The sequence below is a fragment of the Nelusetta ayraudi genome, unplaced genomic scaffold (assembly GCF_046127955.1).
Source record: "Nelusetta ayraudi isolate G7.1 ecotype Tasmania unplaced genomic scaffold, CSIRO-AGI_Nayr_v1 ptg000022l, whole genome shotgun sequence".
In the NCBI taxonomy this organism is placed as follows: domain Eukaryota; kingdom Metazoa; phylum Chordata; class Actinopteri; order Tetraodontiformes; family Monacanthidae; genus Nelusetta; species Nelusetta ayraudi.
In genome coordinates, this window is record NW_027466072.1 from 1,074,513 (window position 1) to 1,091,622 (window position 17,110).

The 17,110-nt window shown below is 45.4% G+C and overlaps 1 protein-coding gene across 2 annotated transcripts in view; it reads right to left on the reverse strand.

Annotated features, from left to right (window-relative positions):
• The window catches only part of LOC142889338 (diacylglycerol kinase delta), a 63,598-nt gene that overhangs the window by 20,742 nt on the left and 25,746 nt on the right, over positions 1 to 17,110 (reverse strand). Inside the window, exons 1-8 of one of the 2 annotated variants that reach the window (XM_076028006.1) lie at positions 11,728 to 12,315; positions 4,906 to 5,016; positions 3,927 to 4,007; positions 3,307 to 3,411; positions 2,823 to 2,955; positions 1,529 to 1,635; positions 1,292 to 1,417; positions 200 to 302 (exon numbers count right to left, since the gene is read on the reverse strand). In XM_076028006.1, the coding sequence (XP_075884121.1) occupies positions 200 to 302; positions 1,292 to 1,417; positions 1,529 to 1,635; positions 2,823 to 2,955; positions 3,307 to 3,411; positions 3,927 to 4,007; positions 4,906 to 5,016; positions 11,728 to 11,868 (907 nt within the window). In that variant the 5' untranslated portion in view covers positions 11,869 to 12,315. Of the gene's footprint in view, positions 1 to 199; positions 303 to 1,291; positions 1,418 to 1,528; positions 1,636 to 2,822; positions 2,956 to 3,306; positions 3,412 to 3,926; positions 4,008 to 4,905; positions 5,017 to 11,727; positions 12,316 to 17,110 lie in introns of those variants that run through there. The other variant, XM_076028005.1, reaches the window with a different exon arrangement.

The following is a 17,110-nucleotide window of genomic DNA, read 5'->3' on the forward strand; positions in this document are numbered from 1 at the left end:
ATCAAAAGATTTTAGTATAACAGGAGAAAACAGCGAGTCACAAAGCTGAAGCTGCACATTCAGAACGCTGGAAAGGTGGACCTTTGAACCCTGAACCTGCTGTACTGTGACATTATTTAGGACACTGGAACAAAGCGGCCTGCATCACTGAGAGTGTGAGTGTTTGTGTGTGTGTGTGTGTGTGAGAGAGGTGTCTCACCGTCTGAGTCGATGCTGTTAAGTGCAGTGGGAGGGATGATTGACACTCGACACTGACCCAGAGGACACACTTTCTGCATTTGTTCTTTACAGCTGTTGTGGACCTACAACACACACACACACACACACACACACACACACACACACACACACACACACACACACACACACACACACACACACACACACACACACACACACACACACACACTATAATTCTATATTTCTGTGGAAGCAGAAAGGTCATTACATTCCCCTGAAACCCACCAAATGTCAGTTCTATAACCTTTACAAATGCCGCTCTGATTCATTTGTGTGTGTGTGTGTGTGTGTGTGTACGAAGCTTAATTTTCCCTATGGACTGGAAAAGCATTTGATCCCTTGCTAAGTGGAAGCATGACAAACGTGCCTCCTCTTTAACTCTGTGTCCACGTCTTGAAGGGATTTTTTTGCTCCTCTATTAACGTCTGTGTCTACACTGTCTGTGGTAGACGGGTGAAATTCTGGCCGGCTGCTCAATTCAGATCGTTCTAAATTAAAAGTGCAGGGCGCCATTTTTAGGCAGGGTTAATAGCAGCCTCGACCTCGACTCTTGACTGCAATGGTTGTGATTCCTAGACGATAGACGCCATGCAAAGAGGGGACAACAGCCTGTGGACCACACATTCAAATATTTGGCGCAGGCACGAGGAGTTTGTCAGCAGAGTGGAGTGGACCGGGTTAGGAGCCTGAACTGGTTTGCATGTATTTTGAATGTCAATGCAACACCTAAAGCCTAAAGCAGGCATGGGCAAACTATGGCCCGGGGGCCCATGTGCGGCCGCACTTGAAGAAATGATATTAGCAGTCAGTCAGTCATAAAATAGCAGCGTTTGATCCATGTTTTCAGTGTTTTCAGAGTCATTTCAATAAAGAGCTAAACACCGTGGGACAGTCAGACCGTCGGTCTCTTGCCAAATATTCAATGTGTTTGCCCTGAAAATTACTTTCAGCAGAACAAAACAAAGTACAAAAAACAAAAAACAAAAAAACAAGACGCTGACGTGACAAAATGAGTTTTGCCCACAGCAGGGCTGCAATCAGTCTCACTCACGATGGCTTTGCACCAGAGGCAGCGCCAGTCCTGCAGTCGCCGCACGCTGCCGCAGTTCTTGTCACACACCACACATTTGGCGCTGACTGGCAGGTTCCCCTCCAGCCACTGATGGGGCATAAACACCTGCAGAAATAATGTGGAAACTTACAGCTGACAGTAGAGTTCTACCGACACAATTACTGCAGGAGCTGTCGGGAAAATGCCAGCGCCGAGCCAAACGTCTGAGCTGCTCACCCCGTCCTCATCCTCGACGATGTCATTTCCTATGGAAGCCAGCGTGGTCCACTTGCAGTTGTTGGTGGAGCGAACGGCGCAGCGCTTATGGGCCTTGAACTTGCAGACTGTGGAACACAAATCAATACGTCCGACATGAGAGGAAGTGACATAGGGAGGCCTCCACATTAAGATCTGTGCACTGTGAAGCAAATCAATAGCTTAATAACTCCACGACTAGAGTTCAACAAATTTGCTCAGCAACTATTTAATGTACTAATATAGACTTAAACACAGTCTCCATATACAGGTAGTTTTTGATTAAGATTAATTTAAAAATTCATTTTCAGACCAAATTTTAGTTTGGTCTGAAAATAAAAAATAAAAGTGCACTTTAGAAAACACAGGACAGCGCTACAGTATGTGGAGAAGGTGCAGAAGCAGCTGCAGAATTCAGAGAGGATTTCAGGGAAAACTGTCAAGAAATGAGCAAATTAGTGAAGATTGTGGATTACTGATTATAGACCAAGACAAAATAATATAACGCTAAATATAAAGAATATAAAGAGTTAATTCAGCAAACCTGTTTGCATTAAATATTTTGCACATTGCTTGAAGAAAAAAAAAAAAAAAAAAGCTCAGGTGAGGATGCAGGTTTTATTTATTGTGTACTAGAGGAAGTTGTTTTGAATGATGCAGTTGAGATTTTCTAAAGCGATATTCCACTGAACGTGCATGAGGAGGTTTTGTGGAAACATTTTGCGCTATTTATGAGGTAATTTTAGCTTTCATTCTGAACCTGCAATGTAACATTCCTGGCATTAGCAGCTTCAGGGGTTTTAGAGAAGCAGGGGAGAGACGGTAGAGGAGGGGTGACAATGATGAAAGGCTTGCAGTTGGGAGGAAAGGGGAATAACAAGAAGGACAAATAGGAGGTGTAGAGGGAGACCAAGAAATGACGAGGAGGAAAATAAGGAAAGCCAGAGGAGATGATGGATGATGAAAAGTAGGTCAATAAGGAAAAGGAAAAAAAAAAAGATCAAATTAAAAGAAAGTAGAAGACAGAAGAGACAGGCTGGTTCAGTGTTACTCTTTTACTTTCGACTACACATGAATACATGCATTAGGCTCTGGTTCAGCCTTGTTGAGTTGTTTTTGCTTTACTGCTCTGATGATATGATACTTGGAACCTGCCTCACCCTGTGATAAGAGCCTATAAACCTCTCACAGTCACACATTCTAATCAGCCGGGAGGCACAACATGTCCCTGACACTGCTGCGCCCGCTGGGGGCTGCAGGCTGCGAGCTGCGGTACCTTCGCAGGACAAGCCGTGGGAGGTGACGCCTGGCAGCGCCTCCCGGCACACGTTGCAGAAGGTCGGTCGGGCGTGCGAGCAGGCGTACCAGTTGTGCATCCCAGAGAAATGCTCCATGTTGAACTGGCTCGCCTGGTGTAGGGGGGGGGGCACAGAGAGGGAGAAGCAGTGTTGCAGTCAAGACGGCACCAACCCAGACCAAGACATTATCAAGACCGGAGAGCATTGAGACTGAGACCGGACCAAGATTTACATATCAAAGGAAAAGAATGACCAGTATCTTTTTTTAAATTCAAGTTTGCTTCAAAATGGAACAGCAACATTTATTTTCAGCAAGGTGTCTTTTAATCATTTTCTTGAACATGTTTCTACTTGGCCAACTATTTTAATCCATTTAAAAACAACAACAACAACAACAGCAACATTGCTTCATAAAATTCAAAGCGCATTAGAGAGAAAACAGGAGAGAGGTGTCAGGCCCACCTCATAGGTTTCCCATTTCTGGACAGACTTGAGTGCGGTGATCCAGTCCTCCATTTCCTTCCTGCTCTCGGCACATAGCATGAGTTTGCGGAATGGAGTGATAACCTGACGAAGAAAACAGAATTATTAATTTGATAAGCCAATCAAAGGCCAATGACGTTGCATCTATGTTGATAAAGATGGAAGCAATAATAATATTTACCCGTCATTACAGTCTTGCGTCATGAACTGCTATGAGTATAGTTTAATTGCTTTAATGATCGATGACCAATTCTGGACCAGTACTTAGAAATGAATTGTGTTGTTGTTTATTTTGCCATGTAACAAAGTCATTCACTACACAATCTTTGAAGCCAAATGTTAGATTTTTCCGAGGGTAAATGAATGTTTCACAAGCAACCAGGTGGGAAAAAAAAAAAAAAAAAACATTTCCAGATTTGCGTAGCTCAACACAAATAATCCACAAATACTACTAAATACTACAGATACTGGCTGGACATCAGCTGCTGCAACTGGTGCCAACTTATTTGCTGATTGCAACTGAAAAAAATCAGAAAGATTAATGCTCAATGGATCAATGATGCATCAACCCACTGTTTGAGTCAGAGCTGTTGGCTCACCGTGAAGCTGTTGTTGATGTTCTTGGTGCTGGTCTCGGCCACACTTGCATCTGATAGGTCCACTTCATCAAAAATAAGAGACTACAACATTTAAACAAAGAAAAACATCATCTCAGCATGTAAACAGTAAACAGACAAAAAAAAACAACATTATTTTTAAGCGTTGGTTACGCCCTGTTGGGTTCGGGACGCGACGGCAAAACGATGGTATTCCGGTGCGCTTGGGCCAGTCACAAAACTTTATCAAAACGCGCATGTTGTGCAAGTCGATCCAGGAGGAGCCGAGACAAACGTTGCGCAGTTATCAATAATTTGACTCGTTCCGCGCCAATTGTCCCAACCCGCCTCAGCTGCAGCTCTGCTGTCACCAAATAGACCAGGGAGTCTTTGAACACGACTTTTCTATTCCGTCCAAAAAGCTTGCAAACAGCAGTAACGTTAAAAATAAATATTTCACAATTTGTGAACAAAGCAAACTTCAAAAAAAATAAAAAATACCATTACATGTTATTTGACCCACCAGGCCAATAAAGTGAAAATGTCTTTGTTCATTTTTATTGGATAGTCGTAAACTTCATATTTAATTGGTGTGGTTTTTATGTTTAATTTGATCTGATAGTGCACATTTTTTAAAAATAAACTTTGTGGTTTGATTAGATCTGTGCTTTTAATTATTTTTACAACACAATATTGCTTTTGCTAGTCAAAGTAGCTTCATATAGACGTACAAGATAGATCAGATATCAAAACCGTACTGTTACTGTGGCCCAAAACCGTGATGCATACCAAACCGTGGGAAAAAAAATCTACCGTTGCATCCCTAATAAATACATACATACAGACATAAATACATATGAAAAATACACTTTTTTTTCTTAAGTAAGAAAAAAAATGCATGTAACAAAAAAACAAACAAACAAACAAACAAAAAAACCCCAGCTTGGAGTGAGTTGTGCTGAGCCACCTCACACCCTGGTACCTTGCAGTCTTTGGCGTAGTAGAGCGTCCTTCCTCTGAGTTTGAAGTACCTCCTCTTCCATCGCTGAAAGGAGCTCGTCTGCTTCAGCAGCATCCCCTCCTTCACACTCTTCTGCAGGGGGGACAGATGAAAAGAGGAGGAGGAGGAGGAGGAGGAGAAGAAGAGAACGTTCAAAGCGCATTCAAACTGAAGCAGCAGCTCCCCGTTTGGACAGCAGAGAGACACCAGTTTGAACTGCGTCGCCAACTTGTCCTTTTTTCGATGGCGGGTCGCAGCGGGAGAGGAGCGCCGAGGCGGCGGCTGGGGAAGTGTCAGTTGAACCCGTCTGCTAGACAATGGCAGAAACATTCACTCGACACCCAACAGGCGAGTTCAAGACAGATGGGGTGATTTTGCTGAGTGTTTCTTTGAATTTGGGTCAAATTCAATGGAGCAGAGCCACAAAGCGGCACTGCAGGTGGAGTGCAGGTGGAGTGCAGGTGGAGTGCAGGTGGAGCGTCTTCCCCAGTGCGCTGCATTATCCCATGTTTGCTTCTCGTGCAGAGCCCATTTAGAAAGGGGAGGAAAATTGGAAGGTGACCCTCAACATCAAATGGAGCCATCAGACTGTTGTTGATGGTTGGGTCGGAACAGCTCCAGGTTTCCTATTGAAGTGTGGTGTGAAAATAGTCACACACACTCATCACAGGCCGGCCGAGTGAGTGTGTGAGCTATTTTTGCTACAGGAGGCTCCACTAAATACTGATATGATTTATCGGTGCCCAAATGTGTCCAATTTTGTTCTGACGCATTTTGCTCAGTTTCTGTTCATCAAATAGATCTCATTTCATTACTGGAATATTATTTTGTCCCATCAGTTATTTGATAGACCGAATAAGAGTTTCAGCCTGCAAGCTCCAAGCAGAAACCACTCCTCATGCATTTAAATGACATTCTGACACAGCCGGGAATAATTGAATGGAAAAATACAACAATGAAGCTATTTGAGCTAATATTCACCGTCATTTTCACTTTTAAAGGTCCAATATAACGTGACAATCTATTTTTTTTTTTTTTTTTACCAAAGAACGGGACAGAAACATGAAAAGTTCATCCTTCAGTTGCTTGCTCAACTTTTCAGAAAGTGCTTTTGGGGCTGCATTGATTTGATTTCTCTCACTGGTTAGTGACAACACACTTTGCTCACCTGTTTTCTTTTTTAACCTATATCCAAACATGTTGAAGATGAAATCAATTCAGATCTTAAAATCAGAATCATACTCAAAAACACAAATGTGCTTATAATATATTGCCGTTATTGTGATGATCTTTGTAAAAATGCTGTAACCTACAAAGTATTAATTGTGTTAACAGTCGAGCACTGTCCAAAGTACAGGCTTGCAGTTAAAGTTTAGCCTGTTCTCCTAGGTAATGGTCTAAATCCATATTTGCTTTGTGCCGACTTGTAAAACTTGCCACATCTCAAACAGATGACTAAGAAAAAGACCTTTGGTGTCAGATATATGTGTATTTAGAATTTAAGTCTACTAAGTCTGCACTTTCAAAGAGATTCTAAGGACACAGTTTGGGATTCAACATCCAGTATTATGAAATGCTGAAGTAGAGTAGTACTTTTTTCCATGCAAAGTAACTTTAACCCTTCAACGTTCTGCACATGTTGAGTCCTTGTATTATATTAAAAAATATATATATATATTTGAAAACAAACTCAACCCGATTGGGCCGTCTCTACCACTCGGTTTAAGTTTGGGGTCTATGGAAAAACGTTTTTTTTCAATCTTGCTATCATTTGCCCCAAGGAAAACATTTTTCCATCGTGTTTTTTTCTTGGTGCCGACTTGAAATGGAACGTGTATTGATGCAAACAACACCATCCAACAGGACAGACCACAAGGCTCCTGGCGCAGGAGCTCCGATTTCAAGAGCAGCAGAAGAGTCTCTTGGAGAAGACGAGGATCCTAGCGGCGATGAAACAAGCAACGCTCTTTGAAACAGCCTCCAATAAAACGACGTCAAAGCGATGAACGTGCGTTCGTTCCTCCGATGACTTCTACGTATGCGTCACCGCCAATATAAATGCTTGCGCAACATGCGCTGACACTGCACCCCACGTGCAAAGGTTACTCAGCCATGAGGCATGTTGACATGCATCAGAGGCGTTGGAACACAAATTACAAAAAGGGTCAAGGCTTGAACAATATATATATGTATATATATGTACAGTATTTGTGGACGAGAGGAGAAATAGAGCCAGGACAGAGTGAACCCGTGGCTGGAGGTGACGTCACCTGCTGCGTTTCCATGAGCGTTTTGTCACAAAATAAAAGAGATATTTCTAAAATTTCGACAAAGTACCATTGCGATTTTCAGAGGTGTTTCCATTTCACGGCGTGAAGCGCATAAGCCGTAATTCTCCTAAACTTTCGTCCCGCCAGGCACTTTGAGGAGGATGGAGGTACAAAACATTTAGCATTTTGGAGCAGCTATTTCTGTTGTCACTGCTGCTGTTGCCGCTGTTATTGTCAGGAGATAAAAAAATATTCCGTCTCCTCCTCTGTCCAACGCCATTTTCACTGGTCAGTCAACTGGTCACGTGACCCCGTACGTCACGCCTGCTGACGTGTAAATGCAAAAAAAAAAAAAAAAAGGTGTTTCCATGACACTTTTGTTATATTCCTCTATATGGATACAACCTCATGAGAGCATCTAAACTTTTTAGTCATTTGAGAGGTTTTTCCAAGTTTAGCTGTTTCCATCAGCAGGTTTATATCGCCATATTTAGGTTTTGCTAGTTCTCTGCTAATTCTAGGGGTCATGGAAACGCAGCTACTAACTTGGAACAGCTGTCAGTGAGGTGAAATGACAAAGCAATTTCACTGAGTAATCCTTGTTTTGTTTTTTGTTTTTTTTTAAGCGTTTTGTACTTTCTTTTTGTATTTAGAATGTAAACAAAGTGATTTGCTCTGTGTGGTGAAATGGACCAAGTGGTGACATTACAGCAGGACGAGTTGGCAACCTTTCAAAGAGCACAAAGAGACGTTGAAAGGAAGAACTGCAGGTGAAATGGATATTCCACATGTTCAGAGACAGGCCACGTGACAAACGCCTCCCTCCCACCGACACAGGTGACTTTTGTTTTCCGAGCAGGACAAAATCCTCAACACTCGGCTTAGCAGCAACGCGGCAGGTTTCCAGACCTGTGCGCGGTCTGGAAACCCGCAACGCCGAATATTTAAAGGTCCCGCCAGGCGATGAGTGTGGTGTGGAGACCTTTTACGTTAGTTTCACGTTTGTTTTTGAGGTGAAACTTTGCCCGAGCTTCACATAGTGCCAAGGGTTGATGTTGGGTAAAAAGAAAATGTTCCACGTAAAGACACTGGCCTTACTTTTGCATTCCTTCAATTTCACAGCTGAACTTCTTCCATCTTCAGTTCCTACCTGGCTGAGTTCTTATCTATTCAATTCCGTCCTTTGTCACAACCACACTTCCAAGTACAAGCTGTCTGTAGTTCGTCTCATCGTGCGTGCCAGTGAGACCCTGCACCTCACAGTGGCACACACGGCTTTGTGTGTGCTCCGCAATTGCATGTTTCTTTGAACAAATATGCTTTCATTCATACCCTGATGAAGGACGACGCTCACGCTGCCGTGCCACTGCAGAGGAAGACAAAGAGCGCAGAAACGGTGGGGGGGAGGGGGGGGGGGGAGCCATGAATTTAATGACGGAAACCATGATAGATTTCCCACTGGAAAGGGATCATTAGCGAGCGGAGGCAGGGACAGAGACGGCAAAGAAGAGAGGAAGACAAACAACACCGCACGGAGGAGGAAAACAGCAAATGGCGGCCATGAGCAGAGATGGAAGAAAACAAGGGATGAGGTGATGCCGGCAGTGGAGGACTGAAGAGAGGCAGGGTGAAGGTGGAAAGATGGGAGCAGAAACTCTACCAGGAACTGAAGGTCTCAAGAAAACCAAATGAACATTTATGATGAAACTACCAATAGAAGGACACGAGAGCCAAGAGTTCTCGTTTCTGTGATTCAAGTCAGTGTCACTGAAACATCATTATAGCGCCAAGCCGACAACACGCAAGAAGTACATGGAAATGTTAGATTTGAGGAAAAGAAATGGACAAACTGCATCTCAAGCAAAGACAAAGACCAATGACCGCAACAGCCTCCAGGTTTCAGCACCATGTCACGAAAGAAGCATCAAGGTAATGCATCCCAGCCGCATTGGGGCTTTCTATCCATACGCCCCAATTCAACAATTTGCCCAGTCCAACTGTATTGCAAATGTGAAATGGGGGAAAATAAGACGTATAGTGGCGGTGGTGGTGCAATATGTTGAATGTTGGTTTTAATCCATTTTTATACCAATTCATGGACCTAAACTTTTCTGAACAAAAACAATTAGGGGGTTGTTATTTTTTCCCCACACACAACAAGGCTTGCACCATTTGTTCCAATTGTACATTCCACACAGATGTCTGCGCTTCCGGCAGCAGCCCACACCGCCCAATGTCTATACTGCGATGACAGATTTTTAGCAGGCTGGCGGGCGGGCTGGCGGATCAAAAGTATTAAGAATGCACACGTCATCTTGCTGATTAAATACACAATATGAGCACACTCCAGGTGCATGAGCGCAAGGTGTCGTGCACAGCTGGCACGCGATGCATGTAAATGTGTCCATGCAAAGGTCAAGTTGTGCAGTTTGCGGCTCGCCAGGCAAACTGCCGCCGCTGCCTCGGTGATGTTTTTTTCCCTGCGTTTTCCTCTCCAGCTGAGACATGTTGTCAGACAGACGAGTGTATTCATTAGAGCGGGACTAATTACATCAAAGCAATCGGCCCCAGTAGGCCCCACACACACACACACACACACACACACACACACACACACACACACACACACACACACACACACACACACACACACACACACACACACACACACACACACACACACACACACACACACACACAAAGCTGCCTGATTCCCGAGTGCTGCTCCTCTCTCATTCAATTCACAGCTACAATTACCGAAACCCGACTGAGTGCAAATGTGACTGACTGTGCTGCTGCGACAGCCGACCGCCTGATGGGTCTTTTATTGATCACACATTTAAAAAAAATCTCCCCTTATGTTCCTCCTTGTTTAAAGGTAAAGTAAGTAAAAGAGTCAACGGTTCAATTAAAAACACACAATTCTAAAGCATCGGCGCCACAAACCTTGTCCCTATAATAACAAGCCAGACTCCTTTAAAGCATTGTTGAGATGCTGATGTGATTATTGTTGATATTGTTGAGACGGCGGCGTTAACATTAACTCACAACAAAAGACGTCGAGGTGAGATGCCTATGATTGACAGACATGGCGAATAACAGTTGAATCATCAAAGTGCCCCAACGGCCTACGGACTATGGGAGTGACGTGACGACGTGATATCGTACAGTACCGACTCTCACTCTCACTCTGTGTCAGGAAAAGTAGTGAGAAGTCCCACAAATCTGCAATGACCGCACCGTTTAAAAAAAAAAAGAGTTTTTTCCTCCTTTCTGATGCTCCACTAGAATCAGAGACATATTTAAATCAAATGATGAAATTCTGATGGAAGTGCACCGTAACACAACTCGCTGTGTGTGTGTGTAAGGCAGTGACGCTAGTGTCTAGTATTGGTATGTGGTGTCGGTGGGGACTGAACGCTGGAGCACAAGCCCACCGTCCAGTCCCTTGTGCAGTCACAAGCATGAACCTTTTAAGAGCTGTGGAAGCTCCAGTCACAGCAGAGCTGAGGTCCACTCTGAGTCTAAAGCTTCAAAAAAAAAAAAGACTTCAATCATGCAAGAGTGAGATTAGATATTAGGTGAGGCCTTCTCAGCTGTTGGATGGCAAATTTTTTTTTTTTTTTTTAAAGAAAGTTAAGGGAGTAAAACAAAATTTGGAGAAGCAAACTAGTTTGTGGGTCTCAGTGGAGTCGCTTTGTGTTTTGTTTCTCTGTGATGTGTTCACAACTAAGAACTAGAACAAAGTGAGAGATGACTTTTGCTCATTTCTTCTTCTTACTTTTCTCAAGTTTCATTTCATTGAAAAGACAACCCCTCAGGTATGCTCTCAGATGCCACTCGGCACGTGCGGATTTTTCGTCATACTGCATTTTTGAAATTTGTCCTGCGCGTCAGACGGATGTTTTCGACGTGGAGTAACGATGATGCAGCGCTGAGTCGTTACTGCCGGAGGATCAGAAGGTCTCTGCCACATGCCACTGAGGAGCGAGCACGAGCCCTCCACCTTCCACCACATTCATTTACACAGTCAACATTGATTGGATAGGCAATGAGTGTTTGTATAAATATTTAAAATTGTACTTTCTCTTTCAGGACACGTTTCAGGGTTTTGTTTTTTTTTAATATTATTCACCATTCTGAAGAAATGACTCTTTAAAAACTCTGCACCTGAATGATATCAGTTTTGATTGTCATGGATTATTTTTCCCCAGGCAGGTGAATATTTCACATGTCGACTGCATGACATACTTTAACCCATCTTGGGCATTGATCTGGCACTTGCACTCTGTTCCTTTGGAGCGCTGACAGAACTTAACTCAACTTAAAACAGACTTTGAACTGCAACAAATCCAGGAACACACACACACACACACACACACACACAGGGCGCCGCGCTGCCACCTGCTGCGTGCGCGTTAGCCGCCGCACAACCTTTGAAAAGGCCTCGCTGAACGGTGGCAGCCGCCGCTGCCGCTGCCGCCAGCCGCCGCCTCCTCCTCCTCCTCCTCCAACGACACAGACACACACTGACCTTGTCCACCAGCACGCTCCCCGGCGTTTTCTCAATGTGGCCTTGCTCCAGCTGGTCGTCGTCGTCCCCCAGCCTCACCCCCCCGCCGCAGAGCAGCAGGGGTGCCACGCAGCACCCGCTGAGCTGCCAGAACCTGGGCATCGCCGGCCTCCAGCAACAGCGCCTCCAGCAGGGCCCGCGGCAGCGCTGCGCCTCCAGCGGCCCCTCACTGGCTCCGCTTCTCGGCTCTCTGCCGCTGTTCACATGCTTTCCTCAGCTGCTCTTTCCTCTTCTTCCTCTTCTTCTTCCTCTTCTTCTTCTTTATTCCTCTCCTCCTCCTCCTTCTTTCTCTGTTTTTATGTGATTCCCACACGCAGACCTCCCTCCAGACTCACACACAACACACGCCACACACACACACACCACACACACACCACTCCAACAGCAGCTCTCCTTTCAAGACAGCACTGACTCAACCAATGCAGCCCCACTTCCTGTCTCTCAAACTTCCCTTGTCAGGTAGCCACGCCCCCATCAGGTGTGGAGAAACACATACGCACACCCACGCACACAATTGGAGCAGGGTGGAGCCTGCAGGTACGCTCCCCCCCCCCCCCTTCTTACACACACCTGGAACTAAACTGTGTGTGTGTGTGTGTGTGCGCGCGCGCGCATGTGCGTGCGTGCGTGCGTGCGTGTGAACTCGTGCAAGAACAAGCCCGTTTCCTTGAGGCTATAAATACAACTGGAGGAACCAGTCTGTTACTGCCAGCAAAGACACACACTCACTCATACACACGCACACACTCCTCGTGGCGCGCGCACACTTACACGTGCACACTCGCAGGTACGCGGATAAGATTCAAGATAATTCAGAGTGCCGGGAAGAAAAAAAAAAAAAGATAGGAACATGTGCCACGGCGGTGTGATGGTGTCAGGTTGCCCTGATGGTGTCGGGCGGACGGGCGGCGAGTTCTCTCGGCGTCGCTGCGATGATCACACAACCCTCGTGTCCCCTTGTGTGCGTGCGTGCACGTGTGCGCACGCTCCGTCGTCGGACTGTCAGATCACCGTCTCATCTGCCCAGTCGCGTTACGGCGCGGGCGTGTGTGTGTGTGTGTGTGTGTGTGTGTGTGTGTGTGTGTGTGTGTGTGTGTGTGTGTGTGTGTATCATTCTGCCTTTAATGAGCAGAAACATGCTGTTCCCTGCAGACTCCCTCGGCAACACCAACACACTGTCAATTCCCTCCGCTCTCTCTCTCTCTCTCTCTCTCTCTCTCTCTCTCTCTCTCTCTCAACGCACACGCACACGCACGGCACCTTTCCCTTTCATCTACATCATTTAACGCTGAATCAGTTACGGAGTGGGGTCATCAAGCAGGGCCATGAGTCATTGACATGGGGTGACTCTGGATATCGGCGCTATCTCTGTCTCGTCGACGCGCGTGCTGCCGGGTTTTTTCCCTCCTCTCCTCTCCTCCTCCCCTCCTCTCCTCCTCTCCTCTCCTCTCCTCCTCTCCGCCATCGCAGACCTTTTAATTAGCGGCGTTTCTCGCAGCAATTGCCCTACATAAATCAAAATACAGCGCGGCAAGACGCGGTGGAGGAATAATTAGGTGCCGCAGGAATTCCACCTTGTTTTTCTGCCAGTGCATCTGTAAAAAAAATAAAAAAAATAAAATAAAAATGTAGGTTTCATCCAGACGTGTGAGACAAGCTGAGGATGACACGTGCACAAACATCCTATGCATTCAAATGTTTCCCTCGTGACATTTGAGACTGGCTGCGGGCGAGACTCCTCCTCTGTATTCAAATGCGGCACACTCGTCAAAGCCTCGCTCATTTTCCAGCCAGCAGTTCTCCCTTCTTGGTGTGAGCTGGTTCACCAAAAGAGAGCGCCTCCACTGGTAGCGTAACATCCATCCTCTCTTGTTTTAAACCTGCCAAAGTCAAACTGATGATGCAGCACCTGACTGCCACTGTTACACAATGCCATAATATCTTGTACCATGGAAATGTGTGCTGTTTAAAAAAAAAAAAAAAAAATCTGAAGTTTGTGTCTCGCGCTCGCCACACTTTGCATAAAGCTCATGGTGAAATCAGTGTTCTGGAATTGTGATGTCACTAAGGGCACTGATAGTTCGATGAGGATCCGCCCTCGAAGACCATCTCAAACTCAGGCTGCAGACAGAGGGCTAAATATAATATAAGCAACTGTATCATCCTGTATGTCACACAGTGAAGTAGGTGTGAAAACAGATGTGTGATATTTCACACGGATCTTCTGGCAGGTAATGGTTAAAATTTTGTGGGGGAAAAAGTCACTTGTTTTTATTCACAAATATTTGTGCGTTTATCTTTATTCCGTAAATTATTAAGGATTGATTTCCTAAATGTCCTTAAACAATCATCCTGGTTCCTCGCCACGAGTGCTGGGCAAGACATCCACAATCTTTCAATTGGTTGTGAAAAGTTATTTAAAAATGATTTAGCACAAAACAAAATATGTCATTTACCTTTGTATCTCTGAAATCAATCCTCAATAATTAAACTTAAATTTCATTGGCTAGAAATTGCAAAAAATAAAGAATGGAGCTACTTTCTAGTTCAGTCTCAGCAAATGTTGAGCTGCTGTCATCAAGAGGCCACGCGACTGCCACGTTGACATCTCCGAGGGCCCAATTTTCACCTGCTGTTTTTTTTTTTTTTTTTTTTTTTTTCCAATGTTGCAGTTCCCGGGTTTCTACAGCAGATGGCAGACAGACAAAGAGCTGGGTGCGGAGGGAGAGCAGAGGTGTGCAAGGAGGGCAGGGAAGGGAAAAGCAGCGACGAAAACGGGGGGGATTTGGGAGGGTGACGAAGAACAGAAAGAGTAGAAACACTTGGACTGAAGAGGAAGAGGAACGAGCCGCTGTCTCTCTTTGCCTCCTCGGCCGTGTTTCTCACTCTTTCATGAGCCTCATAAAACCTTTTTTTTTTTTTTAAAGCTTTGCCTTTTTTTTTTTTTTTTTTTTTCTTAATGTTAAAGACACACTTCTGAATATTTCACTCAGTGACATTTCCTAATCCACATTACCATTCTGAATTTCTTATTGCACTTTTATTTCTCCCAGTCATACTGCAGTGAAAGCCCCTGGCAGCAACATTAAATTATTTTTAAAAACGAATGCATCTTGATATGCTTTGCAAAGCTTTGACACTTTTATTCTGTATTAAATGTTTTACTTTACTTCATGATTTGTGATACCAGGCAAGGCCGTCAGGACACCTGTGTCTAGTTAGAAGGACGATACAACAATGTCATTTCCTGTGTGGTCACACACTGAGGAAGACTGCTGAAACACGTTGGTGTTTGATTCTTGCAACTGCCAGTGAGATGGATTTCATTTTCCATGACGGACACTTGAGCGTTGCTGGCCGTTTCTCACCTTTTTTTTTTTTTTTTTGTCATGCTGCTGAAAGCTCACATGAACAAACTCCAGTGGAGTCTCACTCGTAAGGAGTTTAACAAGCTCAAAGTTCATTTTTATGAGAGCTTTCAGAATGAAGTCAATCTCAAAAAAAAAAAAAAAAAATGCCCCAAGTGTCACCGTGTTGAGTGGGACTGGACTCCAGACTTCTGGTTGACACCGTGTGAGGAGGCATGTTGAGTTTCTCTCTGTTGTAGCAGCACCGTGGGCTTCCTTCGTACAGCTTTTCTCCTCTCTCGGATGGGGATTAGAAAATGTCACCAGAGCTTCCCGAGAGTGCAACCACAACTTTAAACACCGTTTGATGCCCATTTTTATTCATGAGATTGGAGCGGGCGCCACCTTGAGAAATCGTGATGCTGCAAAATTCCACCGAGCTGGCACTCGGGAGCGGTGGATGGAGCCCACGCTCGGGCATCGCTGCTTCAGGGTCCATATTGTTCATTGCACCTTTGTGTTCACTCTTCCTATTTTATTCTCAAATGCCTCACGGCATCTAAACTTGGCATCACAAAGGCATCCCACGTTGCCATGGCAGCAGGCCGACTTTGGGAACCAACCTCCAGGACAGAAACGCACTCGGAGTCGTTTTAACTCGCTGCTTAGTGACCGAGGCGCGCCAGACCGGCTTCGCGTTTCCATGCGACGATTTGCTCTCGCACGATTTCCTCGTCAACCCGGCGGCCGTTGAAAACGTTCACGTGAAATGACATCGGGGCTGCTTCGCGGAACTGTCGAAAGAGAAACGACCTCTGAAATAAGAAGAACCTCCCAACGATCTGCCGCGCACACAAACACTCGGCCCGGCCGCACACGCAGGCAAGGCAGGCAGGCAGGCAGGCAAACATCGAGCGAGAACAAGGCGTGGGAGGACCTTGCACCATGGCGACCACATCCTGTCTCATGTACCTCCATGTGTTTATTAATAGACGCTCGCACACATTGGTGATAGTGTACTAAAAAAAAACAAAGCCCAAAAATAATGTCCGAGGGGCTGCGCCACGGCCAGGAGGTGACCCGGACTCTTCCACCCCAAATATCCAAATACGCTGCATCCGGTTTCAGCCACGTGTTATGGCTGTTATATCTGTGTGATTCTTTTTTTATTCTTTTTTTTTTTTTTTAATATCTAATTTTTGGCTTCTGTCTGAGAGGCTGCTGCAGAGAAGGACACATAATCTGCGGCTGCTGGTGGGGGTGGTGATTGCCTCGGAGCATACGGACAAAATCTGGCACTGCTGCATAATCCTCTGTCTGTCTCTCTCTCTCTCTCTCTCTCGCTCTCTCTCTCTCTCTCTCTCTCACACACACACACACACACACACACACACACACACACACACACACTTTTCATTGTCTCATCCAGGGAGAGAAGGATGGCGGGACGCTCCCTTAATGCACTCATGTGATTAGCATGCCGTCCCCGTTGTGGGCGATTTGAGATGATAATCACGTTTTATTTTCCTGGACGTCGATGAAAAAATGTTGAGTGTGATTGGTTGGGGAGTGTGCAGCGTGAGAGTGCGAGCGACAGGAGGCGTCCCTGGGGAGAGAGGAAAGGAGATGGGGAGCGAGGGAGGGAGGAGGGAAGGAGAGAAGGGAGGAGGTTCAATTGAAGTCTGAAAAAGAGGAGGGAAGGAAAAAGCCAGAGCGAGGAGAGAATTGGCATTTCTAAAGAGGGGGATGAAAGGGAAGAGAGTGTGGTGGCCAGCAGGTGTGGCACTGAAGGAAGAGGGGGAAACATGGAGGAGCCCAAAACCAAGATGGGTGCGTTTGTTTGCATTGTGTGTGTGTGTGTGTGTGTGTGTGTGTGTGTGTGTGTGTGTGTGTGTGTGTGAGGCGAGCTATTATCCCTGATGATCACACCGTGCAGTTTAATCCTGTCTTCCGGCTCTCGTACACCATCGGCTGCAGTGGTGCCTCCAGATCTGTGT